Genomic DNA, 25,308 nt, shown 5'->3' with positions numbered 1-25,308 from the left:
AAGTTTAAAAACTACCAAACTGGTAACACCAGATTTTCACAAGTCTATATAATTCTATCTATAAATGAGTACTTTAATTATTAACCAACTTGTTAATTGATTAATGACTCATTATAATTAATAATAATACTGGAATTAGACATAATAACAATATATTACCGTTTATTCAGCACTTCAGTTGGATATTAAATTCATATATTATATTCAATAATACTAATGAAGTAATAAATATCTTATAATAAGTTGTTTAGGAGTTCAAGACAGACTTAACTCATCCAAACAGGCAATTATAGAAGAATAACAGAATTTTAAATGCGCAAATGCAGTGTCTATACTTCTAGGTCTAATACTAGTGTGGTCCATATTACTCCACTTGGAACCTCACTCGTATTTAGTTCCTCGTATTAACTTCCTTAGATTTTTCCTCTTGAGTCTTCACATACTATAAAAAATATTAGTATTAATATAGTGATCTAAGTCGTAACAAACAAATCGTATTGTTCTGGTAATATCATAGTTGATTATACATTCAAATTAAATACTAGCCACACGTGATATTATAGTAATGTTTACATACTAAATAAATGGAAATATTTGTTACGATTTCCATTTATTTTACCTTGTCTCCTGTTCTCTGCCACTGGTTAATACCTCAAGCTCGAGCAGTCGATATTCATACATTCAAAATTTACTCCTTTCAATTTTATTTTATCATCCAATATACCCTTATTTTCGTCCAGTTCACCGGCGATCGGCGCGGCGGCATCAGCAACACATAATATAACATATTTTCCAATAGTTGTATTATCGTTCATGGTTATGAAATCGAGCCAGTCAAGCATTCAAGCAATCATACACTTAACTTTGCAACAATGCATTATAGTCTTCATTGACAAACAGGATTTCAATTTTAAATAAACAATTTAATTGGTGTTTATATTTATATTGTGAATAAATATATATAATTATCGCTATTATTGTGGCCTATTGTAGCGCGGTGTTTGGCCTCAGTAGCTAACGTGTTATTAGGTCAAGCATCAGCCGGTGTCACTAGTTCCTGGATGGGTGACCACCCGGGTTTTTAGTAACAAATCCTCGTCACATATACACTTGTTCTAACCAACCGTAACCAACCCCACAGTAATAAACCTACTATAGAACCTCAGGCTAATGACCTCAGATTTTGAGGTGAACCTTAACTCGATAAAAAAAAAATTATCGCAATTATATTTTAACATATTTTTTTACTGCCATATCGTCTGGTCGCCGGAAGAAACGCATCGTGTAGCACGACTGCATCGGTCATAAGTTATTATAATTTATTACTGAAGTAATTCAATATTTACATACATTATTATTTATTGTATCACAAATTCACAACTGATATATCAGATTTTCACGTAGGCATACACGCATGTTATTATTTACCCGTGCATTTCGAAATAGATATAATATTATATTCCTACCCAAGATCGACGTTAGATATTTTCTGCTCCTAATCGAGAATTTTAATTTCGCTCTTCTTGACAGATATTTATTTAATTTTTCCATCTTAAATTCATTTAAAATTGTATCCCATCCTAAAGCAACGTACGCCTTACTTTATGCCTCAGCGACGGGCCTGTAGGTACCTATATCAATAATTACCAATATAGGCAATGCTAGTATATTGTGCCCGATGCAATAGTTATTGAGAAACGGGAGAAACAACGAGAGTTCGTCACAAATTCACAATAATAATAATATAATACCTAGTGGATGGGAACAGGGCTATATTTTATTTCAGGTACACGGAGACCAGACGACGAATCGTTGGGATAATAAATAATTGTGAGCTCGTGGAGTGCCTCGGATAACCACAGATAATTGAATAATTCAATTATACGAATGTGTGTGTGTGTGTGTGTGTGTCCGCTCGACACTGTTTAATATTATATTCCAAGCGATGACAATAAAACGCACTCCGATATTGTTCGCGAGGTACAGATTAAAAGGGTTCTACACGTGGGGCACCGGTGGAAAAAAATATTGGATTTGTTACCCGTCCTCTGCACCCGTGTTCGGATTTCAATTTTCAGTGGATGAAAAAAAAAAATAATTCGTCATAACGTCAATGTTGGCTATATGTTTAACTGTTTTTGGTTTTTTGCGATTTGTTCCGCTCCGGCGATCCAACAGAAAACGCATTACTTGTCAGCGTGTGCGAGTGTCGACGGCGGCGAGACGTCATATTAATTCGCAGTGAATAATATAATACGTAATGGAAAATATAAGTATAGTAATAAATGATAAGTATTATTTTATACTAAAACAATATTATGAATTATGATGTATACTCGCGTATATACAGAAAAAATAATCTCGGGTCACTACCAAAAACACTACAGAAGTACATACGCAACAGCGAAGTTTAAATATATTTTATCAATTTTTATTAAATATAAATAACAATTAAAAGGAATAATTATATATATGTTCAAATAGTAATACATAATAGTATAATGATCGTTCGTATAATATTTGTTCGCATTCCGGAGAAGGTGTACACACGAATAGAGCTTATAATATTATATATAAAATAATAATTATACATCATAATATAACACGTACGTTACATATAGACATAATTTATGTACATTGAAAATAATAATAATAATCAACACGAATTGCTTATAAACAAAAAATAATTTGGACGAAATTAAAAAAATAAAATGTGGAAATGTCACGAGGGAATGTTTTGTTCGTCGTATAGCCGCAATACTGTTTAAGTACAATCGTATAGTATATAATACATATAGAGATAATAATTATTCAAATGACAATATATAGTTTACATAAAAAAGAACGCGTTATGTACAAGTCGCTGGATTTGTTTGAGCGCGACAATGTTTCGTTTTGTTCGAACAAAGGTATACATGTTAATAATAATCGTAAAAACAAAACGACCATCGACGGAGCGCGGAAGTTTTGTAATGGGAAAAATTTTGATCAAAACGAAAATAAAAAAATAATATAAAACAAAATAATAATAATATAGGAAGTAATTCTAATATATTTTTTTCGTTAGAAGTCTTTAATGCCTCATGTGACTGTCCTCGGTGGCCAACGTCGCGTTGAAGTTTTCAAACTGCCACATTTGTTTGGCCAGCATTAAGTCACATTCTTCCATGAGCAGCTTGTCTTTGGTGCTATTGATGGTCAGACACTTTCTACTGCTACCATGCCGTAGCTGTTTAGTCTAAAAACATGTCCGAAGAAATACATTATTCAACACTTTTAATAGCAAAATTTCAAAATATAAAATAGGGAACTAGAAATCATTAAAAAGTTAATCTATTAGATATTTATAAATTTAAAATTTGGTTTCTTTTGAACTTGAAATATGAGAAATTTACAACGTTGTTATTCATCTATAATTTTAATATTTAACTAAAATTAATGTGACCTTTGGCTATGACCAAGAAACGTATCCAGACCATTTTATTGAAAACTGTTATTATTTAAAACTGTGTTGTTCAAACATTTCAAACACTGTCAGACATATACTGGTTTTCTAAAATAACTTTGTGTTTCATTTTATTGAACGCATAAAAAAGTCAAACCCTTTATTCTTCAAATATACTTTTGTTTTCAACAAAGATAAAAATAAATTATGTTTGTATGAACAAAAACGAATATTGATACGAATATAACGAAGTAGTATATATACACACCCCAAAAAAAACGGTTGTCTATAACACTACCGGTAAAAATAATACTATAGCTGTTTGATCAATTGTCAGCCTTTATTATTATTATTATTTTTTTTTTACAAATGTTTGTATATTCACCTACTTTCAACCCATGAAAGTTTCTTTTTTTATGCGATCAAATAATTATTAATTTGTGAACAGACCATACATATACATTTCAATAAATTTTTGTTCTTGTCAAGAAATTAAAGAGACATATATTAACAATTAAGTTTAACGATTTTTAGTCCATAAAACATGTATGAAAAATGGCAAAAGAGATAATTTCTTTCTTATATTAATATTACACACCCGATAATATTAAAAAAAAAAAAAAAAATAGAAATAAAGTGCATATTATATTGTAATGTGTAAATATTGTAAAACGTTTCGTCAATACTCACTTTAGGGTCGTAGTTCCAATACTGGTTTCCCTTAGATCCGTGGCATGGGTATAAGATTACATCGCCGCCAGCGTAGTCCAAGCACGACTCGTCTCTCCTGATCTCTCCGATCTTACTGAGCATCCAGTACTAAAGTCATTTAGCATACAACACGCAATTAGTATAATTAGTCGAGTTGTGAGCGGGGCGAGGGGGACATTATTTAAATGAACAGGTCGGCCGAGTACGGTAAAACCAACATCCAGGGAAGAATGTTTGTCGGATGAATACAATGACGCATACTTATGTATATATAGGTATATAGACATACACACACGTCGATATATTATATAATTAAATATATATATATAAAATATTTTCGTGTGTGTATGTTGACATGAATTTAAATATAGAGTACAGAGAAGGAAGATGATAATATTTTATGAGGAACGTGCATGCATTTGTGTATTAGTCAATTACTATAATAATATTAATAGCTTTGAAAATGTCTGTATTTTAAGTAGAACATTAATTTAGTAAGAATCATGACTTTGTTGCAACAATGTCGGATCACATGCATACGAGCTCGTGCAGTGCAGTTTTTCCAACGAAATTCATTCAAAAAACCACAGTTTCTAATACCTAATAAGAATTGATAATGATGGTACCGACATATTGTAGATACTTATTATTATCATTGCATCATTTTAAGTCACCCGGTGGTTGTTACGTAACTGAAAAAATATTATTTTGCCCGCACAGTCTCATGAAAAATACCAATCCACTGAACTGGATAATACAAACTACAATGAAGTATTGAAAATTTGAAATCATTATATATTATGATCATTGATAGTATAGTGGAGAACATGAAAACATTATCGTGTATGTTATCATCGTGACATCATGTCATCGTCAAATGATGCGATTGCGCGCAACCACCTCTCATTAAAGGTCCAACGATTTTTTGAAACGCTCTTACAACTAAAGTGCCAGTACGTAATACGATATGATCGTGTTTAGGGGCGTGCTAGCGACGGGTCGGAAGTAAAAGCGGATGGAGCAAAAAAAGCAAAAAATTAATAACACCACCAAGTTTAAAAAACGCGAACAAGACGAAAGCGAGTACACACAAGCTTTTTTTTTTAAAATAATATATTTTTTTTTTACATGTAAGTTATTATAAACCATTGGGTCACTACCTTTTTGTTATTTTTAACTAGGTTTAATATATTTTTTTTACGTTAATTTTATTCTATTTTTTAAATTTTGAAGTAGAGCTTTTCAAATAGAACTTTTTTATGTGTTGACATCATCTATCGAACATTTGCACTGGTTACTTATTACAATAACATAGGCATTAAAATGTATAGAAAAGCTAAGAAAAATGATATTCAAGTGTTGTAATAAAATAAATATATATTATGCTTCAAATTTAAGGTAAAACGTTAGGATTCTCAATATAAAAGAAATATATTTATCTATATTTAAGCGATTCTTAAATGAGTGTTAAATTACTGAAAAAAAAGTAAAAAAATGAATGTATGTGTTGTTAGAATTGTTCTAAAAATGGAGGCAGTAGACCTATGTTTATATATTTATATCGGTATATATTTATACATTATATTATGATGCTAGTAGATGGGTCAATGCTTTTTGATACTGAATTATAATGAACGTAGAAATAGGGAGTTTAATTCAAAAAAACTTGTGGAAAATGGTATATGCATATTATTATTATAAAATGCACTGCACAAACACTACGTGATGAGTTTTTATTTTTTACTCTCAAACTAGAAGCTTTTTTTTATTTTTCAGATTACCAGCACCCATAGCTGATGTTATGCAAAAATGTTTTAGTTCATGTATATGCGAACTACGCACAACAAATCGTTAATCGATCTAATCGGTATGAATGTATCAATTTAAATATACCATGTGTGTATGTGATTTAGTTTTTACCTGATTGCCACCTTGTTGGTGGCACTGCCACAAATCGACGGGCTTGTTGGCATCGCCTTTCGAGTCTACGCACATATTCGACACAATGTTTTTTATCTATAATGCGGGGTTAAAAAAAAACAAACAAACAAAAACAAAACAATATGAATACAAGCAAAATAGAAATGGTAGAACGCGTCACTTGACGTTCGAATAAGGCGAGACCGTCGTGTGTTGTAAGTACACGAGTTGGGTTATAATTTTAGGTTATAGTCATTAGTCATTACCTACTCATCATGATATATTTAATTGTATTAAGGTATAATGTGTGAGTAGAAAAGTCTCTACTACGCATGCACAGTGCACATAATTCACCTGACGTTTATTTCTAAAGCCTAATTATTCCGTTGGATATAAGAACGGATCATCATCATTCCAAAGTGTATAAGCAGGATGCGTAAAAGAAAGGAAAATGTTACGACAGGATATGTTGATTCGTATTGTACCGGCTCGACCTCGACAATCCTGTATGCAAAACAGGCTTCTGTGCCGTAAGAAAAGTAATATTCCCACCTGATTGCCACCCATTTTGTGACAGGGGTACAGTCCGGCCGGTTTGTTGAGGTCGGTCTTTCTGGCCGGTGAGTCCAGACAAGTTTTGTTGCCGTATCCTAAATTGCGCACCTGATTCCCAATGCACAAATTTAAATACACAATGTTTAAAATATTACACAAAATTAATTTAGATTATATTATATTATACCATACGAGTGTATTGATAATGTCGATAACAGCGAGCTGTTTTACTATCAGGAAAATTTTTGTAAAATATATGAAATTTTAAAATAACTCGCTTCGAATATACAAAACAAATGATTAAAATAAACATGTCGCATTCATAATCGCATAGTAATAATTGGTACCTATCATGTTTGTACGTTTTAATTTCGTATGAAAAAATAATCATATTTAATTGTTGCAGTTGGTCAAACAATTGTTATTTTACTGATGAATGATTTACAACAATATATCCTATTAGGTCGGTAATTATCGAAAGTAGTTGGAGTAATTAATTTATGAACATTTTCAACGTTTATTTATAGAGGGACTATTTCCATGGAAAACAATCTAATTGCTTCAATTTGTTTCAAAATATTTGTACAGCATTCAATATGGTCTGTAGGGATTCGTTTCGTGTTTTGTTTGTAACATTAAACACGGTTATGTGAAGCATAAAAATGCTAAATAAAGTATGATAGTCGGAAATAAGTAATTCACTGTTCGGAAAAAGTGTACTAACTGAAAGACAAAAAATATTGTTATTTATAGTGCCTACTTTTGTAAACAAAATATATTGCGATGGGTTTGAATTATTCGTAAATATTATATAGTTTTACCTATATAATTTCGTATACGTATGTCCGATATTATTACGTTAAATAAACACGAAGTTAATGAAAAATAAATGTGGTTGGAACAAAAGTTTGAAAATGTTTTATCTGATGGAGAGAAATCCACTTAGAAAAGAACCAGACAGTAATTGTTTTCCGCGGGTCAATGAAATGAAACACATACGAAATAGTATTTTCCAATCAAACAAAATAAGAAAATATTACAGGGGTCTAGGAAGTTTGTAAGATAAACTTATTTCCCTAAAAACTTTTTTGTGCGCGTGAGAGATGATGACTGTGACCTAAGTATATATTCCCAGTCTCGTACACGATGTATGTTTTTTTTACCTCTCCAGACGCCACGGCATCGCCTGGTATGAAAAGTTCTGGATATATGTTCTCCAAATACCATTTGAACGACTTGCACTTCAACTTTCTTCTCAGTTCTTTGCGAGACGTTATGTCCCCGTAATCACCCTGTATCAAACAAAATCATGTATTTTATATAATATGGAAACAGTAAGATATGCATTGGGCGTTAGTATGGCCATTAAAAGATAATTGAATGTATTTATTTCGAATGGCAATTCAACATTAATACATGTAGGTATACAGCAGTTATAATAGTGCCATCGCCCTTTTAAACAATAAGGTTATTCAATCATACGAAATCAAACTTCGCGGCCGTTGTTGTTTCATTGTTTGAACGACTAAGAAGTTGTAGGACTATTATAATGATATTATGTTTATGTATATTGTCCTTCTTGAATACAGTTTAGCGCACAGCCAATTAATATGTTTATGCACTGAACATCGTCGAGTAAATAATTGCCGTTGATTTATTCAAAGTTTTATCGCTCGGCGAGTGAATATCGCACTGACAAATTTTTTTAAGTAGACAATAAAAATAATACTTTTATAATTATTGCCATATTTAAACTTTACTTCTGATCAATGATGTACTAAACAACAAATACATTTTTGACTAGGAAATAATTTGATATTATAATTGGGAATATGTATTTATTCATTTATTTATTTATCTTTTAAAAATATTCAAGGAACAAAAATGTTTTATTTCTCCGATGTTGGGAGATGGTTATCATTGAAATCAACTAAACATATTATTTGATGCGAACCCTCTCGAAGATCTACTTTAAACAATTACTAGACACGTTTGATAAGTTATACGATTTTTATATTACATATTGTATATATATATTATATATACATTGTTGACTTATATAAACAAATAGGTACATTTGTTTTGGGGTTTTTGTACGTTTTATTTTAATGTTTTGTAGATATTCGAATACAATTAGAAGGACGAAATATTGCAGTTGTGTTGATCAAATCAAGTATTTTAATCACTTTTAACTCAAAAATACAAAATTATCAATCAAATAAAGTGCATAATAGTAAAAAAGTACTTTTGTACGGGTAATATTATTATTAGTAATAATATACCCTTTTATATAAATGTAAAGCTTTGTGTTAACTTTTTAAATGAATATTTTTAGCTAAGACACTTTATTTCTTTTTTCAGCACCGCGATGGCCATACGTACAGGGTCGTTTAAATATTAGAATATAAAATTTGTAGAAACTTCATATACAATTTAAATCTAATTTCCACCAGATTTTTTACTCAAAATTTAGATGACCGCCTATCCGCCTTTATGCTTAACCGTAAAAAATATAAATATACATGCAAACATTAAAAATAGTCGAAAATGAAAAAATTCGATTTTTAGAAATATCATGCTGAGCACGAGTGAAATAAAAATATATGTTTAATGCATTTCTTACCAGATCGTTGCCGATCCTTTCGTAATAGTACTTGGCGTAATCGTCCATCCACACTTCGGCTAGACGGATGGAGTTCTTCTTCAAAACGTTGACGCCTGTTCGCCACTTGTACGGCGATCTCTTTCTGAATATATGACCGACGTGCGAACACGGCACTATTTCCAACGTACCACCACACATCCAGGTCTACAACACACAAAAGTAACACGCAATGATAGAATATAATATGTACCATAATTTATTAATGTTATATATTATTTTGATATAAAATAATATTATGGCGAATCATAAATAATTATGAGTTGTGAGAAGCGTACCCGTATTTTGATCACAGATAATATGCGCAGTCCCGCTTTAATATTTCACGATGATATTTGGGTGGAGAGGGGTGCAATTGCCTTCTGGTATTATTTGAGAGAGGAAATCGATACAGGGAAATCAGGGTGTGAGGTGATAATGGTGAGGCGAGGTTTCCCTCCCACAGAAATTAAAGGAGAAGAAAACAGTTTGCTATTTAAATGATACTGCTGCATGAACAATTTTGTGTTAAGTTGAAGTTTAATATTTAAATAAACGTTTCTAAAAATAGTTGATAAATAATAAATTATGTAATAAATGACTGTTCTAACTAGTTTTAGTATACTATCTATAATCCCGAAGTTATCCATATGGTTAACTCATACTTGAGTACTTTTCCTAAAAAATAAAAAAAAATAACGTACCTTGAATGATAGTTCTAAGTTTTCACCTCCCCATATGTCGAAACCACTATCGTAAGTACCAAGTCGTTCGAAAAACTTTTTGTCGATAGCAAAAAGGCCACCAGCCATCGTTGGTGACCACACCGGTTCCGCGGCGTTCTTGTGACGCTTTTTTTCTTTGTCTGGTACGACGTGCCAATTGAACTGAAAAAAAATTAAAAAAATTGTTTATATTATTGCAATGAATATTTTTAAGAACATCGTCACCAGTGGCAATGATTACAAATTGAAAATATTGTACTGTATTAACATAAATATTAAAATATATATGATGTATACGCATAAGTAGTGCAATGGATATATTCATAGTACCACCTATACCTACCTATATCATATAACAAAAACACACTGAAGTAAAATTACACTTTTAAATTTTTTTATGATCTAATCAAATGTTGTACTACACTATATCAGTGTCGTATTGCACCCAATTAAAAAAAATATATTCAAATATTCAATGTGTGGTCTGAGTATATATTTTATGAAATATGTTATACCTACCTACAGAACGCGCAATCGTGTTTGTGTGTGAGCGCATACGCGATGGGAAATGTCGGACAAAAAAAAACGGAGTCCAACGGTGTAAAATGTGCACACCTCGAGGTTGACAAACAAAACGCTTTTAATATTACGTTACATTCAACCTACAGAGGTGTAAAACGTGGACATCGGTCGAAATTATGTATATATATATATATAATATGTATATGTCTTAATAATATGTAGGCATCTAAATAGCAACGTAATAACTTATCAGGCTCGGTTAACATATCCATACAAGTTATGTTAATAATAAATTCACTATTGCCATACAGGTACCAGGTACATTTTTATATACTTTTACGGTACACATAAAAATATTATAAGTTATAACATTCGATTTCGATCTTGCAGCTTGTGATGCCTGGTCTAGTTGTGTTAAGTATGTACCTACTGTATATTATTGATATTCGTAATGTATACCAGCTGGACGTCTGCAGTATGCCGAGTTAATACGGGCATAATAGTCTATGCATTTATACGTTTATTAATTATCGTATCTTACATAAAAACTTGCAATGGTGGTTTTTACCCTCACATTTTTCGCAACGAAAAAATAACTTATTTCAATGTTTGTGTTATAAGAATGATGAATCTCGCATACTCGGACTTTTTGAATATGCCGTATACATTAGCTATCAAGGTCTGATCAAAAAGTAAAAATAATAATTTAAATACTTTAATATAAACGTTTGTGTAAATGCTGTTATAATAATATTATAACTAGCATTAGTTTAGCCCCCAAATTAAATTCTGCGCGTTCCGCACTCTTATCCAGTGTAAAAGACGAACACTGGTTTAAAACGAAAAATAACGATACAAATCCTTTAATCGGAAAGGTTTTCATTGAAAACAAAGTCATCGATAATGTTAATTTCTAAAGGTTTTTAAACTTACTATTATGATACATAAAGGAAATAAACTATTCGAGAGAGTCCGCTTATTGCGAAATCTAATTATAATATTCCGAATTTAACGTTCGTGTTCAAGACACTATTATACAAATAGCGAACAAGGGACCAACTCAACATTTTTGTACAGAGTAGCTACTAAAGTGCTCACCCGTGATAACGTGAATACACGTGCGCCCGCGAGTGTGTTTGTTTGTAGTTTAGAAATATAAATACAATCATTAAACGTCGCACTACAGTCATAAACTTTAAAATTTCTAGAGCTGTAATAGTTGATTATTTTATTTACGTTTTCCGAGCTACATTTTCGCATTAGTAGTTGTACAATTTGCATATTCTAAACAATGATTAAATTATTATTCAGTTTTTATCAACGTGAAAGTAAAATTATCAAGTTTTTGTATTATGAAGTAGCTCGTGGTATAATTCGGAGTGTTTGAATTAAAAAAAAAGGTATTCAGAAAAAAAAATACTGTATCTCTAAACCCAGATGCGGCATTTCGGGATGCAGGTCAGAACGAAACGACTTCATAAAAACTCGAGATATTAATCATAAATAAAAATTTATTTTTGGACACTGATCAGTGGAAATTAAAGAGCTTCAAAACGCATTATAAACGTTTTCGCGAGGAAATACCTAACATAATATTGTTTATTAGTTATTGTAAAGTCGAAGAATATCGACGACAGAAACGCTATCGTGTCGTTGTATGTACACCGGATTTATTCTCGAAGAAAATAAATAGCGTATTTTATACGTATCTATTCTTAACTGCTATATAGTGGCGAGTTTGTGAAACGTATATATATATATAAATATATACCTATATATTATGTATAATATATATATATATACACACACAATATCCATATTATATAAAGGTGGCACTCGCTTTGTGCGGACAAATACACCGCCACAAGGGCAAAGTCCGCGAGAAGAGACTCTATTATGTACACAATACATGCGCCTTTCCACACTCACACACCATCTTAAACGAGTGGTTGTAGACGTTCGTTCGTTCGTGTTTAATGGGACGAAACACGGGGAGATATTGTTGGCGCGCCCGCGATCACTTATATATTATACGCGGAGTAAGTAAAATCTATTGCCTACGATCAATTTCCGACTTATCGGGCTGTGCACCGTCGCCGTCATTAGCTGTACGGCAATTTGTCGGCTTTTGCGGAAAAATAAATTACACTCGAGTCATTCATCTCGAGTGTCGCGCAAAGAGCAAGTGGCGGAGGAGGAGGAGGAGGAGGAGGAGGAGGAGGAGGAGTTAAGCTACTTACATCACGCACACTCGCATGTATATATGTGTATACAATACAATACACGGCAAATTTGTGTTTAATTTATATACATGCACGTATAAAATAATGATTACGTTGTCACGCGTGTTTTACACGGACATAATATTATACACTTATGTATACAGGATGATCCAAATATTGCGTTACGAAATCGCATAAACGGCGATTGAATAAAATTATAATATATGATATCGTGCTATGGTATACCTATAGTTGTGTTGCGAAAGAAGCGTGACCCTTTTTATATATGCGTGTGTATCAGGTCCTTGGGGAAAGATTTGCATGGGGAAACCAGATCGATGTGCGATTTATCTCTTACAAATGAGCTACGATATTATACGTCTAGCTACGGCAGTAGTAATTGGCGAAAAGGGACCAATCGCTGTTATTATGATAATATACCTAATAATAGGAACCGCACTCACTCAAGTGCCCAATGTGAAATAAAACACAATCGTGGTTAGGAAATAATAACGATATCATCGTAACTGTTCAGCGGTATCATATTATTACTACGAATTACGATCCATCATATTGTGTTGGCAATATTATACAATATTAAATTCACGCCCACTTGGTAATATTAAAATCATATTTTGCCATTTTACTTAAAAAAACTAAACGTACGGAAATACTTTACTGACGACCGCGGTGAAATCCATTATTCATATCATACACACTTCACCAATAAACAATACCTATATAGGTACTATGTAACTCGTCTGTGTGACCAGTATTGGGTAAAATACTCTATAATTAACCGATGATTATTTTTTTTTACATTTGAAGTAATAAGGCTTCAACGTCAATGGAAGCTTACAGTTGTACAATATATAGAGAAAACTGGAAACATGCTGAGAAAATTAAAATTAGATATATTAATATTAAATTATTAAATTCTTTAACGATTAATCAATAGTAAATGTATAATTTATAAATATCATTAAATACAAGATTATTAAATTTATCACTACCCTATAGGTCGACAAAATAAAATAGTAATTGTAGTTGTATTTTATAAGTTATAAGTTATAAACCAATGCAAATAGAGCTGAACAAAATAAACCACGGATACTGATTGCATTTTTACTTATAGAGTATGATGAATTCCCCAACTTGTTTTTTCACAGTCTAATTTTATTTATATTAACGTAAATATTATCTTCATCGATTAGTATTCAGAAATACAATAAATTTTTGTTTATTGAAACTTATCAATTTTAAACTGTAGTCAGTTTTTTTCCTTCCAAAACTGTTTGCTTATAAAAAAAATATCATCTATATATAGAGAGCCTGTAGGCCCAACTAAAGTTGTATAGTTATACTCAATTAGTAAAAATGAGAATCAAGTCCACAAAAGATGTGTGGGGTTGCTGGTAGGTACTTTGAAAAGTTTTTAGCGAAGTGATTCGTATTGCACGACCATGTGCCGCCGAGTTCTACACGATCCGTCGAGTACATGTCATGTATTACACGAAACTTGAGAGCATTCCCTCGTTCGTGCACGGCACCACAACTGACGAATGGCAATAAGACGAGGATTTCGTTATAACAAGGTACAATTATAATTTTCCGAGATAATAAATGTGTATTATATTTTTTCTTTCAAACAAACATCATAGATACTATGTTTCTGAATACATGTTAAAAGTTACACGTGTGTCAGTGTGTGTGTGTGTGTGTGTGTGTGTGTGTGTGTGTGTGTGTGTATACGTATAATGCATATTGTATTAATACACGACCGCACTATATTACAGTACTTATATATTTTATAAGCTGTTAATAGTTGTAGAGTAGTATCTTCTTTTTTAATATATAAACCTCCAAAAAAATCTCATCATATGAAACCTCGCGAATATAGAGAAGGTAAAATATTAATGAAAAGTGAAATTATTATAAGTACACTGATCGAGTTAAAAAACAAACAAAATGAAGATGGAATCAACAAAGTCAATACCAGAGTGTTTGTTTAATACTAGTTAAAAAAATATGCGTACCTACGAGAGGTAGGGTAATTTACTTAAATCAACTAATGGCGTTAATCGTTTGAACTCAAACATTGCACAACAAACAAAGAGGTGATAAAAGTGTAATTCACTAGAGGCTAATTAAATACAGTTGTCACGTGTCTGTGGTTTTTTGTCACATATAAAAATGTAAGCATATTTTTTTTAAGTGTTTCGTAAAAAAATGTTTAATATTGTATATAATATTATCATAGCTATGACATCCTGTTTTACTGTCGTGAACTTACGATAAATGTGTCGCTAAATTGCCTAATTAAAGCGCCGTGTCTCCATAATTTGTATATTTAAATGCATACAATTAAACATAGGACGCGTGTCTTTTAGTTATAATTGTTATAAGATACCAGAAGAATGGAATCAATATGGTGATATAAATTTCACATCAAATTATTTAAAGCATTCATTGAATATATACCCAAGTGTAAAATTGATATACTTAATATGAGAATCTACCTACTTTATATACTATACGCATTACCTATATGCAACAATTATAACGATATCTTAAATGATTGAAGTTATAAACAGAAGAAAAATGTTCCAAAATTGTTTCAACAGCACAAACAGTTAAGGTTCAGAATTATATTTACCGTTAGTATAAATTGGCGTATTTTAAACAGCGTATCGCCATTTTTCTTATGACATATTTTGTGGAGCATATACCAGTTGTAGTTTTAACATTGTTCTAAAGAATAAATGTTTTTGTATGTTAAATGAAAAAAAAGTTTGAAAATGTGATCATTTTTAACATAGAGTTTCATCTATCTCTTATATTTTATGACACACATTATTATATAAGAGATAGTGTTCCACATTGTGCTTGACTTTTTGACTTTGCATAACTTAAAAAACGTCAGACTTTTTATACATGAATTATTTTTAATTATAACTAGTGGTTATAATTAATATGTGAACAAAATTGCGCTTTTAAAATGTAAAGAAAATACTATGTAATCTGCATTGTATAATGTTCAGTTTGAGTATTTAGATGATAATTATTCGTCATATATATTTTTATCCACAATTTTAAAATCACTTTTATGGCATATACATAATTTAATTTTATATACTAACAATAGTTATACATTTTAATTTGTGTAATAAATTCTGAGCTTGAAACCAGAGTTGTATAATTACTTACTATTATAGTTAGGGTATTTAGGTTTAGGATTTGTTACACAACTGAATCAGGTATGAAAACTTTAATTGAAAAAAATGTTTTCATTATTTTCAGTATTAGACACTCATCCAATTTATTTATATCACATAAAGTAATTATTTTAGTACATTTAATTATGAATATATCTCAAATAATAATATTATCTTCAGTATTTTCATGTCTTGTTTTTTAAAGTAAATGTATGTGCAGAGTAGTCATTGGCTGAGGGAGTAAAAAGAAAAATTTTTTTTAGATAGTTTGGCTGTGTCAAAAGAAGAAAAGGGATAACGAACATGTAAAAACATATGTGTATACATACTCATATATATTATATTGTATACATAAGATATGATTGTAAAGAAAAGCCGTAATAGAGATAAACTTGGAAGAATGCTGTAGTGAGTAATAAAAAAGAAGATTGAGATATATGTGTCGTATATGTTATGTATTTTCGGAGACCGCGGTTAGTTATGTGAGTATATGAATACGACATGATAAAAAACTTGTGGATTTCACTTATAGGATTAAAGCGAATGTATTAATTTTATTTTACACTTAACGTTTAAACTAATAGTTTATGTATTAGTAAAGGAAAATAATGATTACTTTTATACTTATAGGAAATACTAATTATTACGTTCACTCGAACGAACATATTTTATGATCAGTATAGTGAAGTTGGTTAGATGATTAAGGAGTAGACATATCTTCTACTTAATTTAATAATTCACTGATATTTAATAAGCATTTTTTTCTCACATAGTTGTATGCTTGTATACAGAGTATAGACTAAGATGCAAATAAATTACTTACGTTGATTTATTATAAATTAAATAATGGCACACTTTAAAGGTTTATGAGAATATCGATCATCCAGAAATTAAGATTTATTAAAATAGATAATTTATGAAACACAGACTTATGCTTGGACGGTGCAGTATATAAAGACAGAATTCGATTTGGTTTGAAAAAAAATACTAACCACAAGTTTCCAACTAAAACCGCCGACACTTATTGGTCCATGGTTGAAATGGTAACGGAACGTTTTGTCGTCAATCGAGTCAATCACAGGACACACAACGGTAGTCGGATTCCTCGTGATTCGGTCCAGCAGCGGCTCTAGCCATCCTGATGATTTACAATATGATTTAAAACCCAAAACAACATTTGCTTAAGTCACACACACAGATCGGCAATGAGCGAAATTTTTATCTAAAGTTTGACAGTGGACCAAACATATACCATGCTCATAATTGATTACACACGTGAGCGTATACTACAATTATCCAATATTTTTCCCTTTACCATTCGCCATCTGCAATGAAGCGCGTAACAAATTCCTGGTATACACTAATGATCATAAAAAATGCAATGCAGATGTACCATGTTATAATAAATTCAGTAGCAAACGTAGTGCGTATAAATATAGTAAACATAGGAAAACGAAGGGATGTTAAAAAAAAGTACATTTTACAACCGACGCCTTTTGAATGAAATTAGTTTTACCATTGTTAGGAGAATTAGATTGTCGGAAAAACAATTACGATAGTAATAACATAATAAAACAATTATGCCGTTCACTGATTTAAGAGCTCAGGTTGAATTCACGTCACTATACAAAAATAAAAAAAACTTTCACACTTCCAACAGTAAAATTACCACGTGGTTAGTATATAATAATATATATGGTTTAATACCAGGTATACGTACGCAAAACACACACACACACATAAGCATTAACAGTCGTGTGAATCGTTTTCGCGATTTTGGACCACGTACGTGGTACACGGTGCAATACTGCAATAATATACTGCAGCCCATTAAATATTATTTACAGTGTGCAGTGCAGTTCTCGTTTCAGGACGGTTTTATATACGACAAACGGGAGCGTGTATATCGTATTGTAATGGCGCCGATGGCGGGTGATTTATGCGTACCGTTAAAAACAGACTGCGATTTTCTCGCGGCATGGAGACACGTCGTGCGTATCATATCATAATATAATATTAAATAATATGTAGTGTACCGCGGGAAGTTCTACCGGGGAGACGATTGTGGAGCGTGAGTGAATTATTGCGACGGCGGCGGAAGACTCACCCGGAAATGGCCGGTTGTCGCGAAAAAAAATAATGTAGGCTTGGTGCATGTATAGCAGTGTGCTAGCGATCGAAAAGCAAGCGAAAATGACTGCATAAAAACACAAACAAAAGAGACGAAAAAATAAAATTACCGCCCGCGTACAGTAATGGTGCGGGTAGGGAGGGAGACAACTAACTTATTCATTATTAGCTACATAATATGTACAGTTTAATTATTTTACGATGAGCACCTATAATTATAATCGTTTATATAAACATTCAAAAACGTAATTGTGTAAGAAATTAAATTAATTTTAAAAAAGAAAGACGTATTGTATTGTAATATAATTTAGGTATACTTATTACCAACCCATCAAACATTATCTGATTTCGTATACATTTTAATGTGCTTAATATTTTCAAAGGTTTGAGATTCACCCACCTCTTACGCCTCCATGGAGCATGGACTCTACCCTCCTGTCGTTCGACGACGTTATTATTATAATGATACAATTACGTATTACCATGATAATATTATTATAATGGCATTCACAATATTATTCTATTGTCATGGCGATCGAATCGAGAAGACACCTATATAATATAATAAGTATTCATTTTATAACCATGAAGAATACGAAGTATGTATGTATATAAATCTATTCTCCATGATTATAACACATTATACAATGTAATAGTACCTATGTACTTTGCAGTACGTTTGTCCTTTGTCGGTCATTTCTTATCCTCTGCCAGTCGATTCGCATTAACACGACACATCGTCACGCTGGGGTCGCACACAATATTATTATAATAACATAATATATATATTGTACATTATATATTATTATATAATATGGGAAAACGCGCGTGCCATTCCGCCTGGGTGGGTTTAAATATTATTATATTAATATCGGTCACATGAGCGCGCATCAATAACCGTTTTCTTCGTAACGTCATATACGAGCGAGTAATAACATGGTGTACACGTATTGTGTATACAATATACATAATAATAATAGTACTACCTAGTATTAATGCATGTTTATAAACTACACACACCCGAGTACGAAGGGGGGGGGCACAGGGACGGGCAAAAACGCAAGGCCCCAAAGCGCTAGTATATTTCTTGCCTGAACAAACGAATCTAAAAATCGATATACGAGAGGGATTTTATTTAGAATTTCACACAATAAGTTCATTTCTTTTTTGTCACCCGTGAGATTTTTTCTTTCATCATATTAAAGAATATATATATATATATTATATATTTGTATAAGATTCAGGCGGAAGAGTCATAATATATTATAGTATATAGGTAGGCACCATAATAATATATTGCCGAAGAGACTTGGCGGTGAAAACTAAATATCATTGTTATGATGATTAATCGAGTTGTGAAAGAGACGGTTGCGTTTATTAACTTCGCATGACTAAGACTATGCATGACTATTCGGTGAGAACACAGCATACAAATATGTCCGCCTTCGGGCCCAAACAGCTCGCAAACGATCTAAAGATGGTGACTTTATTACGAGTGCACTGCGCAGGGTAGAAAACAACTGTCGTCTCGAAATTCGCTTTCTCTGGTGCAGCAACAGTACTACAACAATGTACGCTCGGGAAAAAATATAAAATCCGCCGCTATGACCTCGCGCCGAACAGAAATTAAATATTAACTATTCGTTTCCGCGGACTGCGTTTGACGCGAGTTCGTTGAAAATATTAAAACGTAAGAGGACTTTATAGTCGGCGTACACTACAACACAAGATTCGTCGCTTGTCCATTCTTTCCTTTTGTATAAAACTTAACGACCGTAAAAATGCACACGAGCGTCTGACGAAACAACGTTTTGCGACTCTTATAATGTCTCCATGTAGGTACACAATACACATAATATGCGAAGGTATATATAATAATACCTCCGCGCAGCAGTATGTGAGATGTAATGTAAGGATCTGTATCATGTTATCCCGATGTAGTCCGGTTTCGTTCCCGGGGCAATTTGGAAATATTACGTTTTTGTCAAGCTGTAATATCATATAAGATCGTCGGCGGAAAAAGAGGGGTAATCGCTGACGGCTGCGTTGTAGTAATGCGCGCATATAATATGCTATCAGGTTAAAGTTTTGCGAGGGCCGAGGGTACATATTATATAATAATATCATCATATAAATACAATTGTTTTCCCTCCTCCGTCGACCATTTTATGACCAGTTCGGCCGCCTGGCCGTTTCGAGGGTATACACGCGAAGTACTGTGCAGTCTAACCTAACTGGAGAGTTTTCCGAACTCGACGGTATTATATTTTATTCAGATCCTAAAAGCGAGCACACGGATATAACAACAAGTTATAATGGAGAATTGGAATCCTGCGCTCGTTGCGATGTGTACGTAGGTACATAATATATAGCTACACCATTATGCTATACATATGCGCAAGTAATATTCTTTCCGCGAAAATTCACAAAATTAAAACTGAACGTCTCCATAAAAACTTTTATCACGCGCTTGTTTGAAATCGCTGTATAGTTTTACCGAATGGCTGCTGCAAACAGTATAATATTATAATTTATAATACTACAAGGGAGTATAATAGCTGGTATATGTTGGTGCAGTCTCACTACAGTGCCATTGCGTACATTATCATTACTACGTATGTATTGTACTAAACACGTGTATATGTAATAGTCGTACAGGTCAGGTGTTGCTCAGCCCTTCATAATAAAATGCATTTCCGGTACGCCACCGCCGTCATTCATACACGGTGACTTCAGTATAATAGTTTATTATTCCTAGAGTGTTTCGAGAAATAGCGATTTATTTTCCGCTATTACCTAACCGCTTTTATTTTTCTTCTGCGATGCATCAATAATAATATACGTTGGTGTTTTATTTAGAATACGCCACATGTAAGGCGATCATTATTCGATGTTGCTGTTATTTGAATTTTTCTCTAATGTCACTGGATAAGATTTGATAAATGTTGACCCCTTTAAACTGTAGAGAACCATTAATTTCCATCTACGAAGAACGTGATGCTTAACATTTGCCGAGGTTCATTCTTCTTGAATGTAGTATCACAAGTCACCACAGTAAGACCAATAGCTCTTCCGCTCCACTCAAATCAAAGCAAGTGTTCGATAGTCGATTTTATTTGGAAAAACATAACAAATACCAATCCAATGGTATATAAACTCGTGGGTTTTAAAACATGACATTTAACCGTGTCTCAACATGGTTAGTATATGGATGGATATAAGATTTAGACCAGAAACATGTCACAAAATACGTGAGTAATTTATTTATGATGCATTGAAGCTGATAAATAAGAGTTGTCACCGATCACATTTAAATATAATATATGCGATAGAATTAGACGATCGTGAGAAATAACACAATATTGAAATTTCGAAAAGTAATTTGTCTCAGACATCAGACAGAATCAACAAACGATGCAAGTAAAAACTCGTTTTTCTCCCAATAATACCAGTCGTCGGATGCGTCGACAGCACCATAATTTTTTTATACAATTTTTTATTATTCCACCGCTGTCAAAAACCCGGTGATTGAGCGTTTTGTGGAACGTTTCGCATTGACAAGGTCGGAGTCATAAAAATTTTAAAACAAAAAAACAGATATATATATATCTATATAAGCGTACATAAAAAATATCGCCTCTGGGGGAATCGTGCCGTATATAGCCACGGCATCACGTACAGGTCGTCAAGCGACGATGCGAAAAATCCCTGCGGTCGATCCTACACAGCTCGTCTGCGCTGCCGTCGTCTTGCGGGCCCGATATAAAGTCCATTATGGTCCAGCGGATCTACGCGGCAGGTATAAAATATATATTTACAACGGACGAGAAGATAGCCGTGATGGTCTGTATATAATATACGGGCTCCGGTGGATTTCTGCTTGTATTATAGTTATTCTATATATACAATATATATATATATACGCTCGAAGAACCCTGGCCGAATAACTGGCGGTTGTTTATTGGCGAAACGAGACGATTTCCGATGTCTGTTTTTATTGTACCCCCACCTCCACTGCTATCCTCCCCACGACCAATATTTTTATCATCTTCCCGACCCCAGCCGCAGCGCCGCGTGTTTAATGTATCACGTGATTTTTATACGCAGAAGGTCGTCGCGTCAGACTATATATAATATTATGATATTATTATTATCACCATCGTGGACAGCAAGCGATCGACAAAGAATTACGCCAGACTCTAGCGTTGGCTCATAATAGGTACGCGATGCAAAAAATCTCGACTAGTAAGAGCGACGAAGTAATTTGTATTCATATAAAAATGATTTCGATTCATCTCCTGACAGTTCCTCTAATGGATTCCGTTATATAGCTGCACCGCCGTTACAGTGTCTGAATAAGATAACGTCGGACGAGTGCACATTTTTCAGAAGTTACCAAAATGATTTAAAGAGAGAGAGAGAGAGAGAGAGAGAGAGAGAGAGTAACATTCAAAATCATTTTAACATATTAACATGACACTACACGATTATATAATAAATGTATTGAATCGTGCTGAAACTTGAGTTACAACTATAATAATTGTACTATGTATGTGAGGAGTTAATGATAATCGCAGAAATCAGCCACAAAAATCAGTTTAACTGTGCCTAGTTTTATAGCATAGGCATTTACGACCTACTATTATGAAAATGTTCATATAGAACAGTCATAATATTATAAACTATACATATACCAATATAATATAATACATCAATAGTTACATTTTTAATTAAATAAATACATTTGATGTAGTTTTATGTTGAAAATTCACTTTACGCTAAGTTAGATTTTCCGGAATCCAAATTCATCAAATAAAAATATGCATTATAACTTATAAAATCAGAACTCTCATTTCTCTTTGACAAAAATACAACCATTACTTAAAATGTATTGTTTTTCCGTTTGGCATATATTTATATAGTGCACCAGCCATATTGCTTAAGGTCCACAATAGCATGAGCTCACTGCACCGTGGTTAAAGTCGAAGCCATGTTAATCATACTATATAACATCACTCATCAGTTCAAGAATTGTAAATAATATATATATCAAAGTAAATATAAAACAATACATTTTATTATTGTTATTTTCTTTTTTTTACAAAATCTGAATAATGAACATGTATTCGATAGTGCGTTTTAAATGTTAATATTTTGTTGCAATATAAGTATAAATACTGCAACATGGTGGATGTTTAAATCAACTGAGAATCTAGGTTGCTCTTTATTTAAATTTATTATGGATCTTAAAAATATTAATATAGAATAAAACGAAATTAATTTATTGAAATCGGTGTGTGAAACGTGTCGAATAATTTTGTATCAGATAAAAAATCAAGGTGGTTTAGAAAACAAAAATAATTAGAGGTAAATGATACAATTTAATCCACCTGGCATATTTCAATAATATATAGAATATAGCTAGTTATTATTACAACGTTACAATTTATTACGCGTAGACATCACAGCCACGAAGCGACTTCAAGTCTTCAAGTAATTGATAAATTTAGTGTTTTTGATGTACATAAGTACATAGAAAATGTGATAAGCGTTTAGGTACGAACGTGACTTGTATTAAATATCTAAAAAAAATAAAAGCTCTTTCGCCAAAAAACTTTAAAACCAACTACATAAGGTATTTTTTTTTAAACTTGAGATAATTTGATGGACAATTATTATCCTTTAAGAAGTATATGAATAAAAGACAAATTAAGTACAGCAAAACCATTACAACCTAAACTCGGGTTAAACTATGCATTTTTAGTATCTCAGTGGAGCGTTTTCAATGATATGTACCTAATTTGTTTTTGAGTGTGTCGTCAAATTTTGGGGCAATAAAAGTGCTTAGACTATGAGGGTGCTCTTTGGAAGACAATTTGTTATTGTTAGTACTTTGGAGAGTTAAGAGAATATAATTCTTATTTTTTTTTTTATAAATTAATTTTGAAAAACTGATACAAATTTATGAAAAATGTATTTACGCAATACCAGTGGTCGACAAAAAAGATTTTATTGTTTAGTTATAATGAAAATATTAATAACTGTAGATACTTAATATGTCCACTAAATATTTATGTATATATTAGCATATTTTAGAATACCATATTTTATGATATAATTTTCAAAATATTTTGATATTTTTTGAGCTATTTATAGACATTTTATGATTTTAAGTTTTCAAAAAGTTTGAAACTTTAATAGATGGTTTATCGTATGTTGTTCACCCAATATTTAAAAAAAATCAAAAATTAATTGTCACAACTTTTTTCAGATAAGTACTTTTAAGTTTAAATTTCCACGAAATTCGTCAAAACCATGAGATTGTTCAATTATGTTGTGGAATGTGCATATATATAATGCATTACATTTGTTTTGGTAAAAATAAAGCTTGAGAATTTGATATGAGATTTCTCATAGGTTATTTTTATATAGTAGTCTTAAAATATTAGAAATACATGTGTGGGCATATTATTAATTTGTATAATGCCACTGAAGCTGTAATACGCTAAGGAGAAAAACAGTAGCAGATTACAACTGGAATAATAATTTGAAATTCTCTAATACCAAAAAAAGTGAATACTAATACGAAAAACTATTTTAGTTAGTATATAATTATTATATTATTATTATTATTATTGTAGTAATCGAAAAATGATAATTTTAGGGACTTGTGACTTTTTATTAAATTCTATATGCAATAAAATATTCATAATAATAATTTTAATTTCCTATAACTAAACACATTGAATACAAAATTCGGCGTTTCGAATAAAATCTTAAAATTATTCTAAGCCCATTAAATTATAAAGAAGAACCATAATGTAAAAATGTATATCTACGTTTTATTATACACTATTTGTCATAAATAAATAAATAATAGCCACAAAATAAATTATTAGATCTCTTTAAAATATAAATATGCTATTATTATTTGATATATAGCAATGAAGATATTAAACGTATATTTTACTAATTCTACATTTAACTGTAATCTAAGCACTCATAAATTATTATACACCATCATGTATAGGTATAAGTAACCACATTACAGTATTGTATAAGATCTACTCAGTATCATCTTGGCATTAGTTCAAAAATTTATTTTAAGAATAAAAATAAAATTTTAAGCCACCTTGTTTCCGATCGACCAAAACTTCTTTTAAATAATGTTTAGTAAAATAAAAGATAAGCCATTTACGTTTTACTTTGGGAATTCGGTGTT

At 31.8% G+C, this 25,308-nt stretch overlaps 1 protein-coding gene across 3 annotated transcripts in view; it reads right to left on the bottom strand.

Annotated features, from left to right (window-relative positions):
* Positions 1-2,481: 2,481 nt before the first annotated feature.
* The window catches only part of LOC111038363 (putative polypeptide N-acetylgalactosaminyltransferase 9), a 67,786-nt gene continuing 44,959 nt past the window's right edge, over positions 2,482-25,308 (bottom strand). Inside the window, exons 4-10 of one of the 3 annotated variants that reach the window (XM_022321428.1) lie at positions 16,949-17,094; positions 9,977-10,159; positions 9,255-9,440; positions 7,795-7,923; positions 6,629-6,739; positions 4,136-4,264; positions 2,482-3,238 (exon numbers count right to left, since the gene is read on the bottom strand). In XM_022321428.1, coding sequence (XP_022177120.1) covers positions 3,074-3,238; positions 4,136-4,264; positions 6,629-6,739; positions 7,795-7,923; positions 9,255-9,440; positions 9,977-10,159; positions 16,949-17,094 — 1,049 coding nt within the window. In that variant the 3' untranslated portion in view covers positions 2,482-3,073. Of the gene's footprint in view, positions 3,239-4,135; positions 4,265-6,076; positions 6,173-6,628; positions 6,740-7,794; positions 7,924-9,254; positions 9,441-9,976; positions 10,160-16,948; positions 17,095-25,308 lie in introns of all 3 variants that reach the window. The other 2 variants (XM_022321427.1, XM_022321430.1) reach the window with 2 other exon arrangements.

The sequence above is a fragment of the Myzus persicae genome, unplaced genomic scaffold (assembly GCF_001856785.1).
Source record: "Myzus persicae strain clone G006 unplaced genomic scaffold, MPER_G0061.0, whole genome shotgun sequence".
Classification (NCBI taxonomy): domain Eukaryota; kingdom Metazoa; phylum Arthropoda; class Insecta; order Hemiptera; family Aphididae; genus Myzus; species Myzus persicae.
The sequence above is the reverse complement of the archived record's forward strand: the minus strand, read 5'-3'. Positions and strand labels throughout refer to the sequence as shown.